At 50.9% G+C, this 17,031-nt stretch overlaps 1 protein-coding gene across 1 annotated transcript in view; it reads right to left on the bottom strand.

Annotated features, from left to right (window-relative positions):
- Positions 1 to 6,088, bottom strand: part of TNR (tenascin R) — a 63,517-nt gene extending 57,429 nt beyond the window's left edge. The window contains exons 1-2 of the mRNA XM_039881420.1: positions 5,509 to 6,088; positions 2,710 to 3,186 (exon numbers count right to left, since the gene is read on the bottom strand). Coding sequence (XP_039737354.1) covers positions 2,710 to 3,186; positions 5,509 to 6,007 — 976 coding nt within the window. The 5' untranslated portion in view covers positions 6,008 to 6,088. The remainder of the gene's footprint in view (positions 1 to 2,709; positions 3,187 to 5,508) is intronic.
- Positions 6,089 to 17,031: the final 10,943 nt, after the last annotated feature.

Here is a 17,031-nt window from a genome sequence, read left to right as displayed (position 1 = left end):
CTTGGTTTTCATATCGAAAGACTATTGCTTTGTGTACGTGACTTTTAAATTTTTTATTTGTCAATTCCGCTCTCCTTAGCATCCCAGAGCGGATTAACGAGTGCTAGAAGTTGGTAGGAGACCAGAGTTCTCATTTTTGCTCTGCCATAAATTAATTAGCTATCTGGCTGTGGAAAAATCTTTGTGTCTCTGGATGGCTGCCTTTTAAATTTGTGAAATTAGAAGTCCAGAGTAGCTTCTTCCTACAGCCTGTTTTAAGTGCCCGTATTCATGAATTTTGGGTTCAATTGTCTTGACGCGGCCAGAGATCAGAGGCAGCAAGGTTGAAATTTCATCCCATGGCACACTATAAGCAAAGATCGAGGCCAGGGGGCAGATACGGTGGCCTTGTCAACACTACTGAATTGCATCCAGGCTCTAGCAACCCAGGCCTCAGAATGAAACCCACGCAGTGGGTGGCCTGGTCCATGGCTTTGCCAACAAGGAGAGGACGACCTACGAGGAGGTATATCTTGTGGCTCTCCTGGCTTTCACCTTTCTCCCTCTCTTCTCTCCTTCTTGTGGGTGAGGGCAGCGGTGACGCTGGAGTGTGTGCCCCTGGCCAGAAAGGTCCAACAGTGGACAAACAGCCTCCTCTCCTGCTGCGTTTTCACAAAGAGCAGGCAAAGTAGCACTTTAGATAATGACCTTGATACCTCTCTGGAAGAGACCCATGGCGTTTGGTTTAAAAGGCAGGCATTGAGAACAACACCTCCTGCGATGAGTGGTGGCTCCAGGGTTGCTATAGAAACAGATGGAGATTATGTAACCGTCCTTCCTCACATGCTTTGGGAACCCATGAAGTAATTTATCTGGGCTTCCAGAAGTCTTCCTTACAAAGCACAGAGGGGACACGTTAGAGGTAACATGTATCCATGATGTGGACTCAACCCAGTTGTAGTCATGCTAACAGCTGATGAGGCTTCCCTGAGTGTCCAGGAGAGTTTATCTCCAGTTCAGTCTGGACTTCAGATTAGATTAAGATTCTGTCTGTAGAAAAGTAGGGTCAAGAACATCACAGGTATGTACAGCCCAACAAACACCTATTCTGTTCAGAAACGTGTGGACTGTTGAACAGCCATACCCAGCAGCGGCCCTAACTGACGCCTGGCACCCACGGGACTCATGGAGCCTGTCCTGAGGGTGGGAACCAGGACCATGCTTTAGCCTCCCCTTCCGCAGCAACGACCTAGCGACTTCAGATTTGGAAACATCGAGGTTTAACTTCCACTTGAACTTTCCTTAGGAACAATTGGTATCGTGACTAAATATATTTTCAGAAAGACTTTTCAATTCAGCAAACAAAATCAGAAGGCTAAACAAAATAATCGAATACGAGAAAAAAATGAAAAACATTGAAATACTTTCCCTAAGAAGGGCGTTATTGTTTGTGGGTTTTGTCGTCATTGTCGTTGTTGGTGGTGGTGGTTGCTGTTATCGCCATTGATTTTTTTTTGAAAGAATTAAACGTGAAGTCACAGGTGCAGGAACCTGGTCTGACTGGTCTGCGACCTGGGAACGAAGCCTTGGCAAAGAAGAGTAAAAGGCCTCTCAGGATTTCTCCCGTAGACGATGTCAGAGGCTGATCAGAAAATTCCTAGAATCAGCCCATCGGCAGGCTTTAAAATGTCCTTTTTGTTGTTGTCGTTATTTTTTATTTTAAATCTTCTTCATGGGCACTCCGAGCCCACTGTTACAGACCGAACTACAAATGGAGAGGATCAAGGTCAATCACTTAATCGGTACTGCTTAAAACACACACAAATGTATCAGCGAGAGTCACACTGATTTAGACAGAAGAGGATGGGCCATAACAGTGAGAGGATGAAAATAATCGGATTTTAAGCCAAAAAAAAAAACCCCACAAAAAACAAAAAACAACTCAGCTGCAATGAGACACTGCATGTTTCCCACTGCTGGATTGAGAGCTTCCTTTTAGAGTGTCACCTTTGGTGTCGGTGGTGCAGACGGCACGTGGGGTTGGTTCCAGTGTGCTGTACGTCATCTGGAACAAAGCAAGTCACAGCCTTCTAATCTTCTGGACACAGTGTTATCGTGTGCGCTGTTGATTGATGCCTTAGCGCTCGCTCCCGTTTACGTTTAATCCCTTGCCTGCAAATACTTTTGTCCATGTGGACGCCAGACGACTTCGTAAATCAGTGACACCTTTCGATGCATAAGCTCCGAGAAAACCGGAGCTCCTGGTTAGCCTGTTTATCACAGACTGAGGACCATCTCACGCAGCAGCATTGGAAACGGACGTCTCCCGGGGCACGGCGACAAGCAAGGCGGGTATTCTGGAGCAGGCGGCACTCTTAGAGGCCCTGCGAGTCAGAGTGGACTTGCCTAAAGTAGTCCCACGGCTGTTCTCCACCTCAGGGACAGTGGAATGCTGTACCATTGCCATCGCCTTCGATCCAGTCTCAGGGGTAAGCTCCAACCCTTAGCCTGAACTTGACCTTTGCTGGTTTCTGCCCTTTCCCCCTTCACATCTGTCTGTCAATTGTGATCAACTCAGGAAATCAGCTCTCTTGGAAAGACAATGAGCAAGCACAACCCAACCGGGAATCATTTCCCTTAAAATCCCCCTTCCGCCCCACCTCTCCACCCGCTCCGGTGATTTTGCCGGGCCGCCCCTGCCGAGTGCCCCGCGGAGCTCCCCCCGCCTACCTGCCGAGCAGTCAGGGCCCTGGTAGCCCTCCTCGCAGACACAGAGTCCCTCCTGGCAGAGTCCGCGCCCGCTGCAGGCGTTCAGACACTGCCGCTGGCCGCAGTCTTCGCCGACGTAGCCCTCCTGGCAGAAGCAGGTGCCATTGGCACATCTCCCCTTCCCCGAACAGTCTCCGGGGCACCTCAGCTCGCTGCAGCCCTCGCCTGCATAGGGCTCCTCACAGACGCACTCCCCGTCCACGCAAAGCCCCCGGGAGCTGCAGTCCGTCGGGCACCGGAGTTCGGAGCAGTCGTCACCGCTGTATTCACTGTCGCAGACACACTGGCCGTCCACACACACGCCCCGGCTGGAGCAGCCCAAGGGGCAGTAGGGCTCTGAGCAGTTCTTTCCAAACCATCCTTCGTTGCAGATGCAGCCACAGGACTCGAGGCTAAAGTTGCCGTGGCCGCTGCAGTGAGGGATATAGTCCAGTTGTCCTAGAATGGTCAAGGAGAAGGTCAAAGGGCAGCAGTGGCGCTTCCTGTAAATGGTGCATGGGGAGGGGTGAGCAGAGACCTCTCCTTACTCTCTGATCGGATTTATGTTGCTGAGAGTTAAGCATGACCTGTACAATCAATTTTATAAATATTTCCCCTAATATGTGTTATCTGGGCTTAGCACAGCCCTGGGGGCAAGGATGAATGACATCTGGTCCCTTGTCCATCTGGAGTCCCCCTTCAGCGTGTCTCAGCTCGGGCTCCCTTGGAGGGGACCTTAGATAAGGATTCAGGTGAAAGTGACTTATTGGAAAATGCTCCCAGGAGAAGCTGGCCGGGAAGAAGGGACTGGGGAGGGGAGGAGCCCAAGCCGAGCTGCGTTATCACGCAGAGTCCCAGAGAGGGCCGATCTTACAGGATGCTCTGGTCACAGTGCAGGTCACACCTCACGGTAGATTAAGACTGTTCCTGGGGCGGTGGTGGTGTCAACGCTTGGGCTCTTTCTCTCTCCAGGCCAAGAAGGTCCCCACAGTTTGAGGCCACCCCTGACAAAGATGCGTGGGTGCTATGGGCACTGAAGGGGGCACGAGGGGATGTGGGTTGGGTACTGGGCCTGCTCTGCAGGGCCAGGCCATGCAGACCCATCCTTACCGCTTGCTGTGTGCGATCTTTTTAGGATTCTATGCAAATCTCTTACCACGCTGTGAGTACAGTGGTTCATTTATCTGGCTAACATGAATCACACAAACTTACTAAACAAACGCAAACCCAATCTGCTTGGCATCCTCTACACTTGGCCTTGGGGATGTGAAGTCCAGCAAATTATATTCTGTTTAATTCTGTCACTTCACGCAGCCCCCATGGCCTGAAAGGGTACTACATGACACTGCCTAACATAGCTCTTGCTTGTATATTTTTCCAATATATGGCTGGTAAAAAGCCACCCATCAAAGTCACCTAGCTTCCTGGGCAGCAAAGGGCCCATGTCCATGGATACCTATGACTAACTTTCCTGTATTCCTGTCTCCATGGAAAAGGTGAGCTGGCCTGACAGTTGTCACTGAGGAGCAGGACACTGAACAACAGGACTTGCTTCTCTCCATCAGGTTGTTTATTGATAGTTTGGTTTATCGATAGTTTGGTTTATTGATAGTTTGGTTATAAAGAAGAGAAAGAGCTGAGAAACTCCGTGAAATAGTTCACTGTTCAAAGACGGCCCTTCACCTGGGTGTGTCTCAGGATGGACATGTCTGACAGCCCTCTGGACATGTGGGCCACCCAGGCCCTGTTAAAATGTCATTCTGGCCACCTCCTGCTCTCATTTCTGTGAAAGCCTGAAGATACTGAACTCTGTAGAAGTAACAGCCTGAACCCAAAGTCGTAAGACGAATTCCTCTTCTCCTTAGAGAATGAATGGCATGAGTCTAAGGCAGCTTTTGAGTGAGGAAGGTGGGCACATAGGGACAGACACAATTTCTGCTCATTGGGTGTCAGCTGGTAACAGCTATTGCTTATATGGGGCTTGCTAGAAACCAGAGTTTCATCTGAATAGATGCTTTTATATTTAACAACTCCTTGTCATTTTAGCCTATCATCTTTTGTCACGGGGAAAGGAAGGGGCAGTTGTGAAACTCGCTTAAGTCACAAGCTGGTAAGTGGCAGAGCCAGGATTTGAACTTGGGAAGTCTGGCTCTGAAGATGTAATGACTCCTCCCAGAGGAGCACATAAAGTAATTCATTAGTGTGACTAGTCCGAGGGCGGGTGAGGCTAGAGGTCTCCCTCTTGGACACTCAGCCTTTGGGGGGAGGGTGAGATAACTCTGTGAACGCGTGTGTGCGTGTGTGCGGTTGTGAGCGGTGTGCGCATGCGCGCGCGCTGGTGGCGGGGGCGGGGGCCCAAACCTCCATCTTGCTAGAGAGGACCCGGACAGGTCCTCGGAGACCTTGATGACTATTCTTTACTCAGATGGGAGAAAGGCTGCGGTTGAGTGAACACGGCACCTGCCTTCTCTAGTCCCTCGGGTTAACACGGATAGATATCAATTCGACAGCCTGTGAAAACCAAAGATGAATGAAGACAGACATCAAACTCCCTGCTCGCTGCAGAAGTGGCTGTGCTGAACCCATGTACCATTACCTGACTCGTCCCCCCAAAATCAGGTTAATGTATTTCAGACTGGCTAAGCGCCGAGTCCCCGGGGGAAGGGCCGCATTTAGGTCTCAGGGATGTTTCAGCAGAGAGCGCCGCCTGCTCGTCCTCTCCAGCTCCACGCAGCACCCCCCTCCCCTCCCGCTCCGCATGGCCTCCCCTCCCCGCCCTACCTGTGGCTGCGCTTTCTTGGCAGCAGTTGCCATTGCACTGGTCTCGCAGCACCGACACCTCCCTCTCCAGCATCTCGATCCGGCTCAGCAGCTCCTGCAGCACCTGGGCGGAGCCGGCACACGTGCAGGCCTTTTTGGGGAGGTTGATCCTGTGGGTGAAGGTGACCTGGGCCTCCTGGTCGGAGGTCTGGCCCAGGTACTCTGCCGGCGCCTCTTCTCCTGCACTCACCTCCTGCTCGGCCGAGGCCTCCAGCCCCGAGGAGCAGAGGCTGTCCAGGGGCACGTTGATGTGGTATACGTGGTTGAAGACCACGGGGGGCTCTTTGTCCGATGCGTTGTAGTTGGCGACGCCGCCCTCCTCCTCCGCCGCCTGCCTCTGGACCCCTTCGGTGGGGACCTCCAGCTGACACTCTGACGGCTGGAGCATGGAGCCCAGAAGGATCAGGTTGACGCCAATGAGCATGTTCTTCAGCACCACGGTTTCCCCGTCCGCCCCCATCCTCTCAGCGGGTCTCCAGGTTCAAGACCGGTGGGCAGCGCGGGGCATGGACGAGTGGGATCTGCAAGAGAAATCGGGAAGGACACGACCTCTGAGACCCGCGCCTGGGTGTCTCACGGTGCACAGTCCTGCAGAGCAGGATGGGCAGCTGAAGATTTTCGAAGGGGAGCTAGGAAGGGACGATGACTCCTGGGGCCATAAAGCCCAGAGCGTTGTCCCCTGGAGGGATGGGTCCCTGGAATGGATGCTGCTTCTGCAGAAGGACATTTTGATTTCCCAAGGACTTATCCAGAATGCATGAGTCTGGCCCCCACAGTGGGCAAGCGGTTCCAGCAAAGAGGCCCAGCGGAGGAGGTTGGGCATCCAGGCTTTGGTGGAGGGGCTGTTCCTCCAAGGAGCACTCCGAGCTTCCTTCCACTGGGATGAGAATCGGACGAAGGGCGTTGTGGAGCCTTCGGCGCGCCCTTGTATTTCCCCAAAGAGTTTTCCTACTGGACAGGGCCCTGGCAGCCACCTCAAACAACTGATTAACGCCCCTAAGCTCATCTCTTCAATACAAGTTGACTTTGGAATAACCAACCAGATAGCTAATGTAGTTCCAGGTAATTGTGGCTGTTAATAATCCTTGGGTACATTCGTGATGATCTGGGACGGCGCGAGCCGAACTTTCTTTTAATCTCCTCATTAGTATAGTCCCAGCGCTTTGTGGTCACAGGGGTCCTTTCTTCCGAGGTCCTGTTTAACTTGCTAAAATAATAAATTCGCTCTTCTGCTGGTTATCTAGTCAGCAAGAACCGTAGAGAACAATACATTTCCTATATTGCAAAATCAGTCTTACAGAAATTATATTTCTTTTTCTCCGCGTAAAGGAGAAAAGAGGCTTACAAACTTTGGTTCTAAAGGCAGTGTTAGCGCTATAAGAAGCTTAAGGACTAAGGGACGGGGCGAGAGTAACTCTGAGCTTGAGGAGGAGGCAGCGGAGGAAGCAAACGTGCACCGAATGTGTGCTCTGTGCAGAGGGCATTGTGCCCCTCACACGTGATCCTACTCCAGCCTCGGAGCAACCACACAATGCAGGCTTAGATCGTTCCTGTCTCATGAAGGAGGAGATTCCGCCTAGCGAGGTAAAGAATTGAATGCTAATGTTAAGCTCTGGAATGGAGTTGACTACCTGGGTTCAAACCTGGCTCCTTTGCCTTCTAGCTGTGAGGAGATCATTGAATTTCTCTATCTATGAGGTGGGGATAATCGTGGTACCCACCTCATGAAACTGCAGTGATGACTGCGCCATTGCACATTACCTAGCTAGTACTTGGCATTCGCTACAATAAATAAATGCGGTTTGTGGGCAAATAGAATGACTGTCCCGGTTCTTCCTCTACCCGGATCAGGTAGGGCCACGTCACCACTGTCAGGGCTTTCGCTTTGACTGCGGATGTACTGTCACTGTTCTCAAATACACCCACATACCAAATATTTATTGTGACTTCGGCCCCGTCCTTGAAAAACTCTCTTCTGTCTCATGGGGGAGATGGAACCCTGTATGTAATGACAGTGCCATGCATTCTTTACCATGACCAACAGATACAGAAAATGCCCTGGGAGGGCGGGAGGTGACATGAGCATCCGTGCCTCGACACCGCCCCGGGGTCGGGTGGGGCGGTGTGACCCTCAGTGCAGCCGGCACCCCTCAGCACTCCTTGGCTTGCAGGTGCATCCCTCCAACCTTGACCTCCATCCTCACCTGGCATTCTCCCTGTGTCTCCGTCTCTACGTCTTCACATGGCCATCTTCTTTTGAAGACATCAGTCAGATTAGATTAGGGGCCCTTCACTCAGTATGACCTCATTGTAACTAATTACATCTGCCATGACCCTTTTCCAGATAAGGTCACCTCTGAGGCCAGGGGGTCAGAACTTGGACCTGTCTTCTTTGTGGGACACGATTCAGTCCATAACAAATACCAACAGCTAACTGGGCATTTACCAGGCACCACACTGAGCGTTTCCCTTACATTATTTCATTCTTTCCTGACAACGGCCCTCTAAGAGAGCGAGGAATGATATTTAGGAGCCAAGATATTTACCAACCCCTGTGGCTCAGGCAATGACCAATCGGGAGAGGCATCAATCAATCAGAGCAGGTGTAAACAACCAGCAGGATGGAAAGTCCTCTCTTGTTTTCCATTGTTTGAGACGAGGGAAATGAGCTTCAGGAAAGGCCAAGGAATCTGACCGACACTGCACACACAGCTAATGAGCAGAGCAGCCGGGGCTGAACGCGATCTTGCTGACCACGGTCTGTGCTCCTGACTGCCGTCTCTCGGCCAGCTTTAATTAGCGGCCACAAACCGTTCTCGTGAAAAGACTAACAAATCAACACTCCTTTCCTGGGATCAGATTTAGGGCCTACTGACAGGGATCCTTGTTAGCTTAATGTTTACCCCACCCTCCCAGGCTACTACCCCAGAAATCACTTTAGCTTCTCCTGGAGGAAAGTTCAGTCCGATGGCGCCCAGCCTCTGCTGTGTCCCAAACAATCCAGAGCAACTTGAAACCAGGAAACCGTGCTCCTGGAGGAGATCAGAGACGTTCTTTTTTAAATTTGCTTTTCCCAGGACAGTGTTCCGCCGAGCCAGCCGTTATCGAAAGCCAGGGCCGGCACCAGGTCCCTCTGGCTTCGTTTACTTCTCCGAGCTCCCTCTGGTGTGTCCCCACCGGGCGCAGCCGCTGCTAACCCACCACAGACCTCTCTGCTTCTCTCTGGTGTCTCTGCTCCCTTCTTGGGATGGGAGGAGAGGGTGGTGGGGTGAATGGCATAGGGGGACTTCATTTTCCTCACTTCATCTGAAGCCAGCTGAAGTGGGAATACTACTCACATTTATTTAATGCTCACTTAATAAATGTGCCTTTAGTTTTGCTCAGCTCATGTCACTTAATAATTATTTCAAAGTGGCTTTTCTTTCCTGCGTGCCTGAAAGCTTCTCTTTCAGGTCTCCTTCTGTGGCCCTTCTCAGCAGTGTTGGTGGGCAGATTTTTGCAACTTCGCATGAGGAAGGCTGGGCTTACCCCGTGGCATACCCGAGGTGCTCCATTTGAAACGTTTATCTCCTTTAGAGCGGGCCCACCTGCTCCAAGACCCACGATCTGGCTTTGGTGCGAGGTGGTGGCGGCATCTCTAAGCCAGATGCAAAAATCTATCACCAAAAGCAACTTAAGAGGCTGGAGGGAACCAGCAGAGCCCCTCCCTGCCTTTCACTATCTTCCTGTCTCTCAGATGCGTCATTTGACTAGAGTGAGTAAGACTCCAGGATTAGAAGCAAAATGGGCCGGTCAAAGAGATGAAGTTATGATGGGGGGAGGAGGGGGGACGGGGGCGCAGAGAGGATGGAGGGGAGAACAAATGGCAGCGTGCCAGGCCGGAGAGAGGAACGGACGAGAGTTCTATAGGTAGAGTGAGAAAATATAAACCTGAGGGACAGATAATATACCCAGCACTCAATGAATCAATGACAGTGGTGAGCAAGACGGATGCCTATTGACCCACAAATGAGAGTGGAAGAGACGTGCAGTAATTCGATAGATTGATACTCAAAAAATCCGCACAATGCCATTGATTTATTGCCTCCCCTCCAGCTTCCTTATCAATATAATTATCATGGCCGGCACCAGAAGTGTCTCCAGGTAATTTGTGAGTGGTGGCTGGATGGCAGCGAGGTCCTCTGGGCTGAATCGGCACCGATGTGCACGCTTCTCCTGGGAAGGCCCGCGGAGGATCGTGGGTCACCCCAGCTCGGCCGAATCTCCTGGCCCGAGCTGAGGCTGTTCTTAAGTGGCTTTTCCTTCCCTCGCCCCCTCCACAGGCTCTCCCCTGGCTTTGTTTCCTCACAAGGAAGGGCTCCGCTTCTTTTATAGAAAAGCATTCTGCGGGCCCTCACCTTCCCAAGGACTGGAGAAGGGAGACCAGAACCCATCTCGAGAAGGGGGAGTGTGGAGTGGCGGGGAGGCCTGGGGCGGGGATGAGGAGGAAGAGAAAATGCCCGAAGTCACTCACATGGAAGCCGTGCCTTTGTATTTTCTCTCTCTCTCTTTCTCCCCCTGGATTCAGAGAGGGATCAGAAGAGACGAACAGGGCAGAGGGGCCTCAGGAAAAAAGAAAGGGCGAGAGACAGACGAGCGTGCAGGTTGTAGGGCCGGTGGGGAGGGGCCATCTCCTGCGGGATGGGTGGCCAGCCCTCCGTTTGCGTTTCTAGCTTCTGCCAACCTTGGTCCCCGCTCCATCCCCAGGGGTGATTTATAAAGCAGAACTATATCTGTGGAAAAATGACTTTTTTTATTTTTGAGTTAGAAATAGTTTAAAAATGATTCCCTTCCCTGCCATTGGGATGCTCTGTCCCTTGAAGGGAGAGAGTCACGAAAGCTGAGGGGCCGGTGTGGCTCCGGCGGCCCCGCTGTGGCAGCAGAGGCAGCGGAGGCAGCGCCAGGCCGCTGGCAGGACGGAGCCCGCTCTCCCCATCAGCGCTGGGCCTTTATTGGGCCTGTCAGGTTTCTGAAAAGAACCTGAGGGCAGAAAACTCCCTGCAGACAGGCCACCGTGGCTGGCCCAGAGCTGTCAGAAGGCCGTGGAGTGCCGTGGGAGAATGCTCGAGGCCAGGCTGCGGCGTCACCTCCTCCCAGGACTGGCCGCGATGCTCCTGAACTGCATTCACTTAATGTGACCCCTCTGGGGATCTTCAAAAAGGGTCGTTGGTGCAGAACCGGATGGAGCGCGTCCACTTTTCGGCACAAGTGGTCTGTTTGGTGTGTTCGTCGCTTTGTGCCAGCTCCTATGAGAGAAACCACAGTGGCCGGAATGTGTCATCCGACTTCTGGGCTTGTCCTCTGCCTCTGTCTTGTGTGCTCCGTGAGAATGCTAATTGACCTGACCTCTCAGAGCAGTTCCTTCTTCCTCTGAAAATTAGGGTCTTAGATATCAATTAAGGGGAAATACCAAGGGAGTAATAAAGTCCCACAACTGGGAGTGAGCGTGAGGCCATCCGGGTCTGCGTTCCCACCTTGCAATGCAACTCACCAGGCTGGGTGAATTTTACCGCAAGGCTGGCTGTCTGCCTGCCAGGTTTCCCCCATGAGTTCTGCTTAATAGAGATCTCATTTAGTTGAGAACTTACCCAGGTTTTACAGACCCCGGAGACTTTCTAACATCTGTAGAGCATTCGAATGTGTATATATGAAAAATAGCCCCATTTAATCCTTACAAAAGTCTGTGGGATTATGCCCATTCTATAGATGAAGCTTAAAGTATGAGGATAATTAGTTTAATCACACACAGTAAGTTAGAGCCAAGCTGAATCCTGAGTCATATTTCCAGACCCTTGGCTCTGTCATAGATGCCACAGCCTCCCTCCACCGTGCTTTCTGTCCTCTGGAAGTAGGTAGGCTATAAATAATGAATTCCTAATTAGTCTCCATCATTTTGGTCAAAAATTCTTCTGAGAGTCTGACCTTTTGCTATCATTAGTATCCTGTTTTTGTCTGTCTTTCTTGAGCTGACAGAACAGCATGTCGCCATTTGCTGTTCAATTATTCTTCTTGAAGAGTCATCATATTACTTTTCATTTTTCTCTTCTTTACATTTAATGAAACTGCAAAGAAAATTCTCTTGTAAGAAAGATTGCCCGCTAGACCGCAGCCGAGATCAATGGTTTCTGTCTCCTGCCTGAGACACTCTTCAGAACAGATAGAGAAATTGGTTCAAAATATAAAAAGTGGTCTCTGCCCTCATGGGCCTTATAATCTAGTTGAGAAGACTAGACTCCTACACATAAAACTGAAGAAGAAAGCAAGGCAGTCCATTTTCATTATTAAAGTGGAGATCACTCATTTTAAGTTTAATAGGGGCTCCCAGCAGTGAACAGAGATGAGTGTGGGAGAAGCCACCGAAGAAGGCCTCCTGAGGGGGTAGTGACCCAGCCCAGAGGGAGGGGCAGTGTTGGAAAGCAGGACAGAGTTGTGGGGAGTGGGGAGGGGGAGGGGGCAAAGGGCACAGCATAAGCAGAGTTAATTGGAATCCCCAGGCCAAATGCAAGGAAGTTCTGCCTCTGAAAGACCATATTCAGTCTGCGCAAGAGCTTAAGATCAAGTAAAAGTAGATTATGAAAATATGACATGCATGCCCCGTGTCTGCTTACGAGATAAGGGAGCCGAGCATGCATTAGTGGAGCTTCTAGAGCCAATGTCCACGGGCCAGTCGGGCCAGGAGGCCAACCTGAGACTTTGTGCCATTCATAAAAATGGACTTGGAATATCTGAGTAATTATAATTGTACATGCAGAAACTGTCTGCTTGATGTCTAGAGCATTGAAACCCTTTAGAAACAAACCAACCTGAGGAACAGTCATCCTTAAGAACTATGTTGGGCCACATCCAGAACACTAGATAATTCCTCTGCTCTAAAAATACCTAATGACAGATTCAAATATCAAACTCATGCTGTTTTCAATTATTTGACATAACTATATTGGGGTTGATGCTTCCAGTAGGAACAGAATAATTGCTTTCATATTAGATAGTCATTAATTCCTTCAGATGGTTTATATGTTGCAGGTGACAGCTTATGAACGTTCAGCTCTAGAGGTCTAAAGGGGTTATTTACTTCATTGTGTAAATTATGTCTTTTAGAGCATAAAACAGCACCACCCTGACCCAAAGGCTATACACAGGTGAATTATATTTTCTAGTGCACGAAATAACTATTTTCTAACTGAAATTTGAGGAAGCCCTGAGTGTGCTGGGGTACGGAGCAGAATTTGCTTAAATTCGGTGCATGCTGATTGCATGCCAAGAACTGGGCTAGGTGCCATCGAGATGTCAGGGGTGAGCTGGAGAAATCTCAGGTAACTCCCTGTGCAAGCAGGAGGAAGGTATTCACGTAACAAGAATAAATAGCAGACCGCGATGAGCTATGGGGGAATTCTTCTGGGAGCCCAGCGGAAGGAAGCATTTCAACTGCGAGACTGTAAAGCAAGTTCAATGGAAAAGGTGGCCTTTCGGTTGGGTCTTGAAGGGTCGGAAAGAGTTTGAAAGGAGGAGGCAGGGGAAAAGCTGTTGAACCACTGAGGAGTAGAGAATGAGGAAAATCATGCTTGAGGAAGGGCACAGTTCTAGGGGTGGCAGCCCGGGGGTGTGTGTGTGTGTGTCTTGATGTGTGTGCGTGTGTCGCGTGTGTGTGTGTGTGTGTGTGTGTGTGTGTTCAGGGATGAAAGGTACTAAGAAAATGTCAGAGGGCCTTGACTGGCATCTTTAGAAATGTGCTCTGGATTCTGCGGGCTTGTCGAGCCATCCGTGTTTTTTAAGCAGGGCATGATGTGACCAACAAACCCTTTGACATCTGTGCTTGCAACTAGCCCCAAAGATGAATCCTAATCCGAAAAACTCCAAGCTTTGTTTCGCTTGTCGTTTATCTTATTTTGCAGTGATTTGTTGGTGAGGCCCAGATCAGCCTTCCTCATGACTTTAGGGAGCGATTTTTTTTTTCAGGAAACGTAATTTCTTAAAGTCTTTCTCTCTCTCTTTCTGTCTTGACAAAATGCATTTTGCTTTCCATCAAGTTACACAGCATCATCTTTGTTGGTTATTATTAAAAGGAGGCTCCAGTGAAATTCGAATGTTGTTTTATTAACTGCTAAATCTGAGACATAGATTGTAACATATTGGATTGTAACAATCTGAATAAAGACAAGAATTGGCCACTTAGCTCCAAGCAGCTGCCTTTCTGACAAATTAAGAACACAGGCGGGATGGAGTGGGCGCCGAGTGCCACTGGTCGCATGTTTTGAGGGTCCCCAAAGGCCATGTGTGGTTTGTATAGGTACGGAAGAGCCCGCGAGAGGATGCAGAATGTCTCCGATGGGCTGCGGTTTTCACCTGCAATAACCCGGGCCTGGCATCCTGGTCCCTCTGACGGGAGCTCTTTCCCCGGCGTGACCTCCTTCCTCCCCGGCCTGCGCATGGCCCTCCCCGGCCTGACGCCAGCTCTCTGCACACACTCGCTGGAGCTCTTCCCTCTGCCCCGCAGATGCCCCTTCCACCCCTGCCCTCCCGATCTCTCTACCCAGAGGCTCTCCCACTCTGGAGCTTCTCATTTGGCCAAGGGGAGCCGCAGCAGGAGCACGGGGTCCTGGTTGATCCCTGGCTGACCGTGTCCCCCAGCGGAAGGGCATCGCTTCTCTCAAGGTGACCTTTTCTGGGTTCTGGCAACCTCTCTGCCAAGTCTCCTCATCTCCCTTGGATGTAAAGATGATATTAGCTCAGCATCTACTAACCCCAGAAGGGCCGGGTCCAGTGTCCTGATTGACCGCGGCTGTCCAGTGCTCATCCCTACAGGTACCAGCGGGGACCCAGCTTCCTGGAAAGGGCTGTTTACCCAGACACTTCTCCTGTCCCCGGCTCGGCTTAAAACTCCTCTGTCCTCTGCGTTTCGTTCCCTCAGCAGTCAAATGCCAAAGTAACACGAGATCCAGTACGGGTAATAAATTAACGCCTTCTGAAAACCTATGTGGAAGCAGGTAGGCCTCAAGCCATAAATAACGATGACGGTTTCATTTAACAACAGCCTCGCACTCACCAAATAGTGGACACGGTTCAGTGTGGTTTCACGCCGTGGCAGAGAATAAGGTTCATTGCCTGGGAAAGGAGTCAACATTCTTTTTCGCACATTGATCTTTCTACCTTTTCCCTTTTGACAAACACTGGAATGAGTTAGAGTAACAGAACTGGCATTGGCAGAGCTCATCGTAGTTTTCAAGATGCCTTCATAAACATCACCTCGGCTGATCCTCTTACGAATCGTGTAATGTACGTAAGGTGGGTATGTCGCCCCGGTTTACAGATGAGTAAACTGAGGCTCATTCGTGCAAAAAGACAAGCCATAAAGTCTCAGCCTTCTACTTTCTCCACTCTTTGGCCATTTATCGGCGCTCCAATGAGCAGCGGGTGAGGGCGGGGCGGGGGGCTGGCAGCCGAGGTCAGAGGAGAGTAGCGGAGCCCGAGCTGGCCAGCACGGCAGTCCCTCTGTGGCTTTACTCAATGACTGCCCTGGGAGGGTTGCAAGAAGACACCCCGAGGAGCTCGGGGTTCTTCAGCAACAACTCAAGACTGAACCCTTTCTTTGGGGATTGTAAGAGGAAGGCCTATCCCTTTGACTGCAGTTTGTTATCAAACAGGCTTTCTACTGGGCACTCATTATAAGCAGTCCCCATGCTGAGCAAGACACCAGCTCGATTCACTGAAGGGAGCCCCCGAGCTTGGACTCTGTCCCAAACCGCCTCTGAGAATTTTTCCTGCCTTCTCCATGAGGGGTCATGTTGGAAGCTATTAGGGGATGGGCAGCAACATGTCCTCTACTGTTCTGGAATACTATACCTTCATTCGTCTGGACCCAGAAATGTGTCTAGAATGATTCAGATTTTTGATCTGCAGGATTAAATTAACAATGAACATTTATCGCCTTCCTCCAATATCACAAGGTCTCTGGGCTTTTCCTAGAAGGCTGAGGACATGGGACTGATGGCTGGGTTTGTCCCAAGTAGCCATGTTTGATTCGGAAGGAAAATCCCCACCCCCGGCTGGACCGCACGTGGAGGATGGACGGGCTTCCTCTGACAGACACGCACATCCCAGGCACATGCCAGGTGCTGCCGAGGGCTTTACGTATTAACTCACGTTGTCCTCACAGCAACCACGCAACTGCTATGATTGTCCCCAGTTCACAGAAGAGGAAACACAGAGAGGTTAAGTGACTTACCCTAAATCACAAAGCCTTTAAGAGATGGCACCGAGATTCAGACTTAAGCAGCCTGGCTCTGAAGCCTTTTCCAAACGTCAGGGAATGTGTCCAGTGGGTTGGGAAGCCGTCACGTGAGAAGGAATCTGTGACACTTATCCCTTCTCCGAGCTCACGCGGACTTGTTACACTTATCACGGTAGTTAAGTGCAGAGTTGTCCCCCGTCCGCCAATGGGGGGTCCCTCGGGGGCAGCTCTGTGATCCAGTTACCTTTGTCCCAGCAGAGAGCGCAGGTCCTGACGTCTAGCAGGTTCTCCATCTCTCTAAACACACGCACGCACGTGTGTGTGTCCACACGACGCGGTTCCAGCCAGCCTCACCTACTCAGGTGTCTGCGCCGTCACACGGACTGGTTTCTCCTGCTTCCAACGACTCTGAAATTTTCCTCTCTGCAGCGTTATCCAGAACCGCTGTCCTGCTAGCCAGCAGCACACTTCATTGTCAGGGTAATAAAGGACTTGCCTGTCCCCATCCTGTCCTTCACCGAGAGCTTCAGGACTACAGGTCACTCCCTCGCTTTCCTTCTGATTACCGCTGCTGTCACACTGTTCTTGTTACTAACCTTGGAACCTGTCACACCGTGCACACCCCCTGATCGTCTCTACCTGCCACACGTCCATCTTCACTGGAAAGCTGGTTTCTCTGATTACTCAAGCCCTGCCAGTCTCTCGTGGACTGACCTGATTATTCTCGGAAATGAAGGAGCGATTTTCGGGCTTCTTGCCCTTGGACTTGACGGAGGTTGTTGGCTGTGAGCTGATGGAGAGGGACATGTCTCTAGGCCTCCTGTCACTTCCATTCCCTGGTCTCATGTGCGTGAGCAAGTCAGGTGACTACTCTGAGCCTCAGCGTCCCCGTCTGTGAAGTGGGAATTCTCGAGAGTGAGAATCACGTCTATGTGAAAATGTCGTGTAAACCATGCAGTGGCACATGATCAGTGGGAAGATACCAGCCCCGCTAATGTGAAGAATAAAGCACAAGGGCTCTCTGTCTCTGCATTGTTGGAGGGTCACTACGGGGCATCTCTCCTCTTCGACCTTCCCTCAGCCCCAGCATTCGGAGGGGCACCAGCAGGATGGCGAGTCGCCGCCGGTGCCGAGTTAGTAACAGTTGAATTGGGCAGAGCTGAGGGTGCTAGGTGGTGGCGAGTGGCGACCCCATGGTGGCATTCATGGTGCACCTC

Source organism: Pteropus medius, unplaced genomic scaffold (genome assembly GCF_902729225.1).
Source record: "Pteropus medius unplaced genomic scaffold, Ma_sr-lr_union100, whole genome shotgun sequence".
NCBI lineage: Eukaryota > Metazoa > Chordata > Mammalia > Chiroptera > Pteropodidae > Pteropus > Pteropus medius.
Note: the sequence above shows the minus strand (reverse complement) of the source record. Positions and strands in the feature narration are given on the sequence as shown.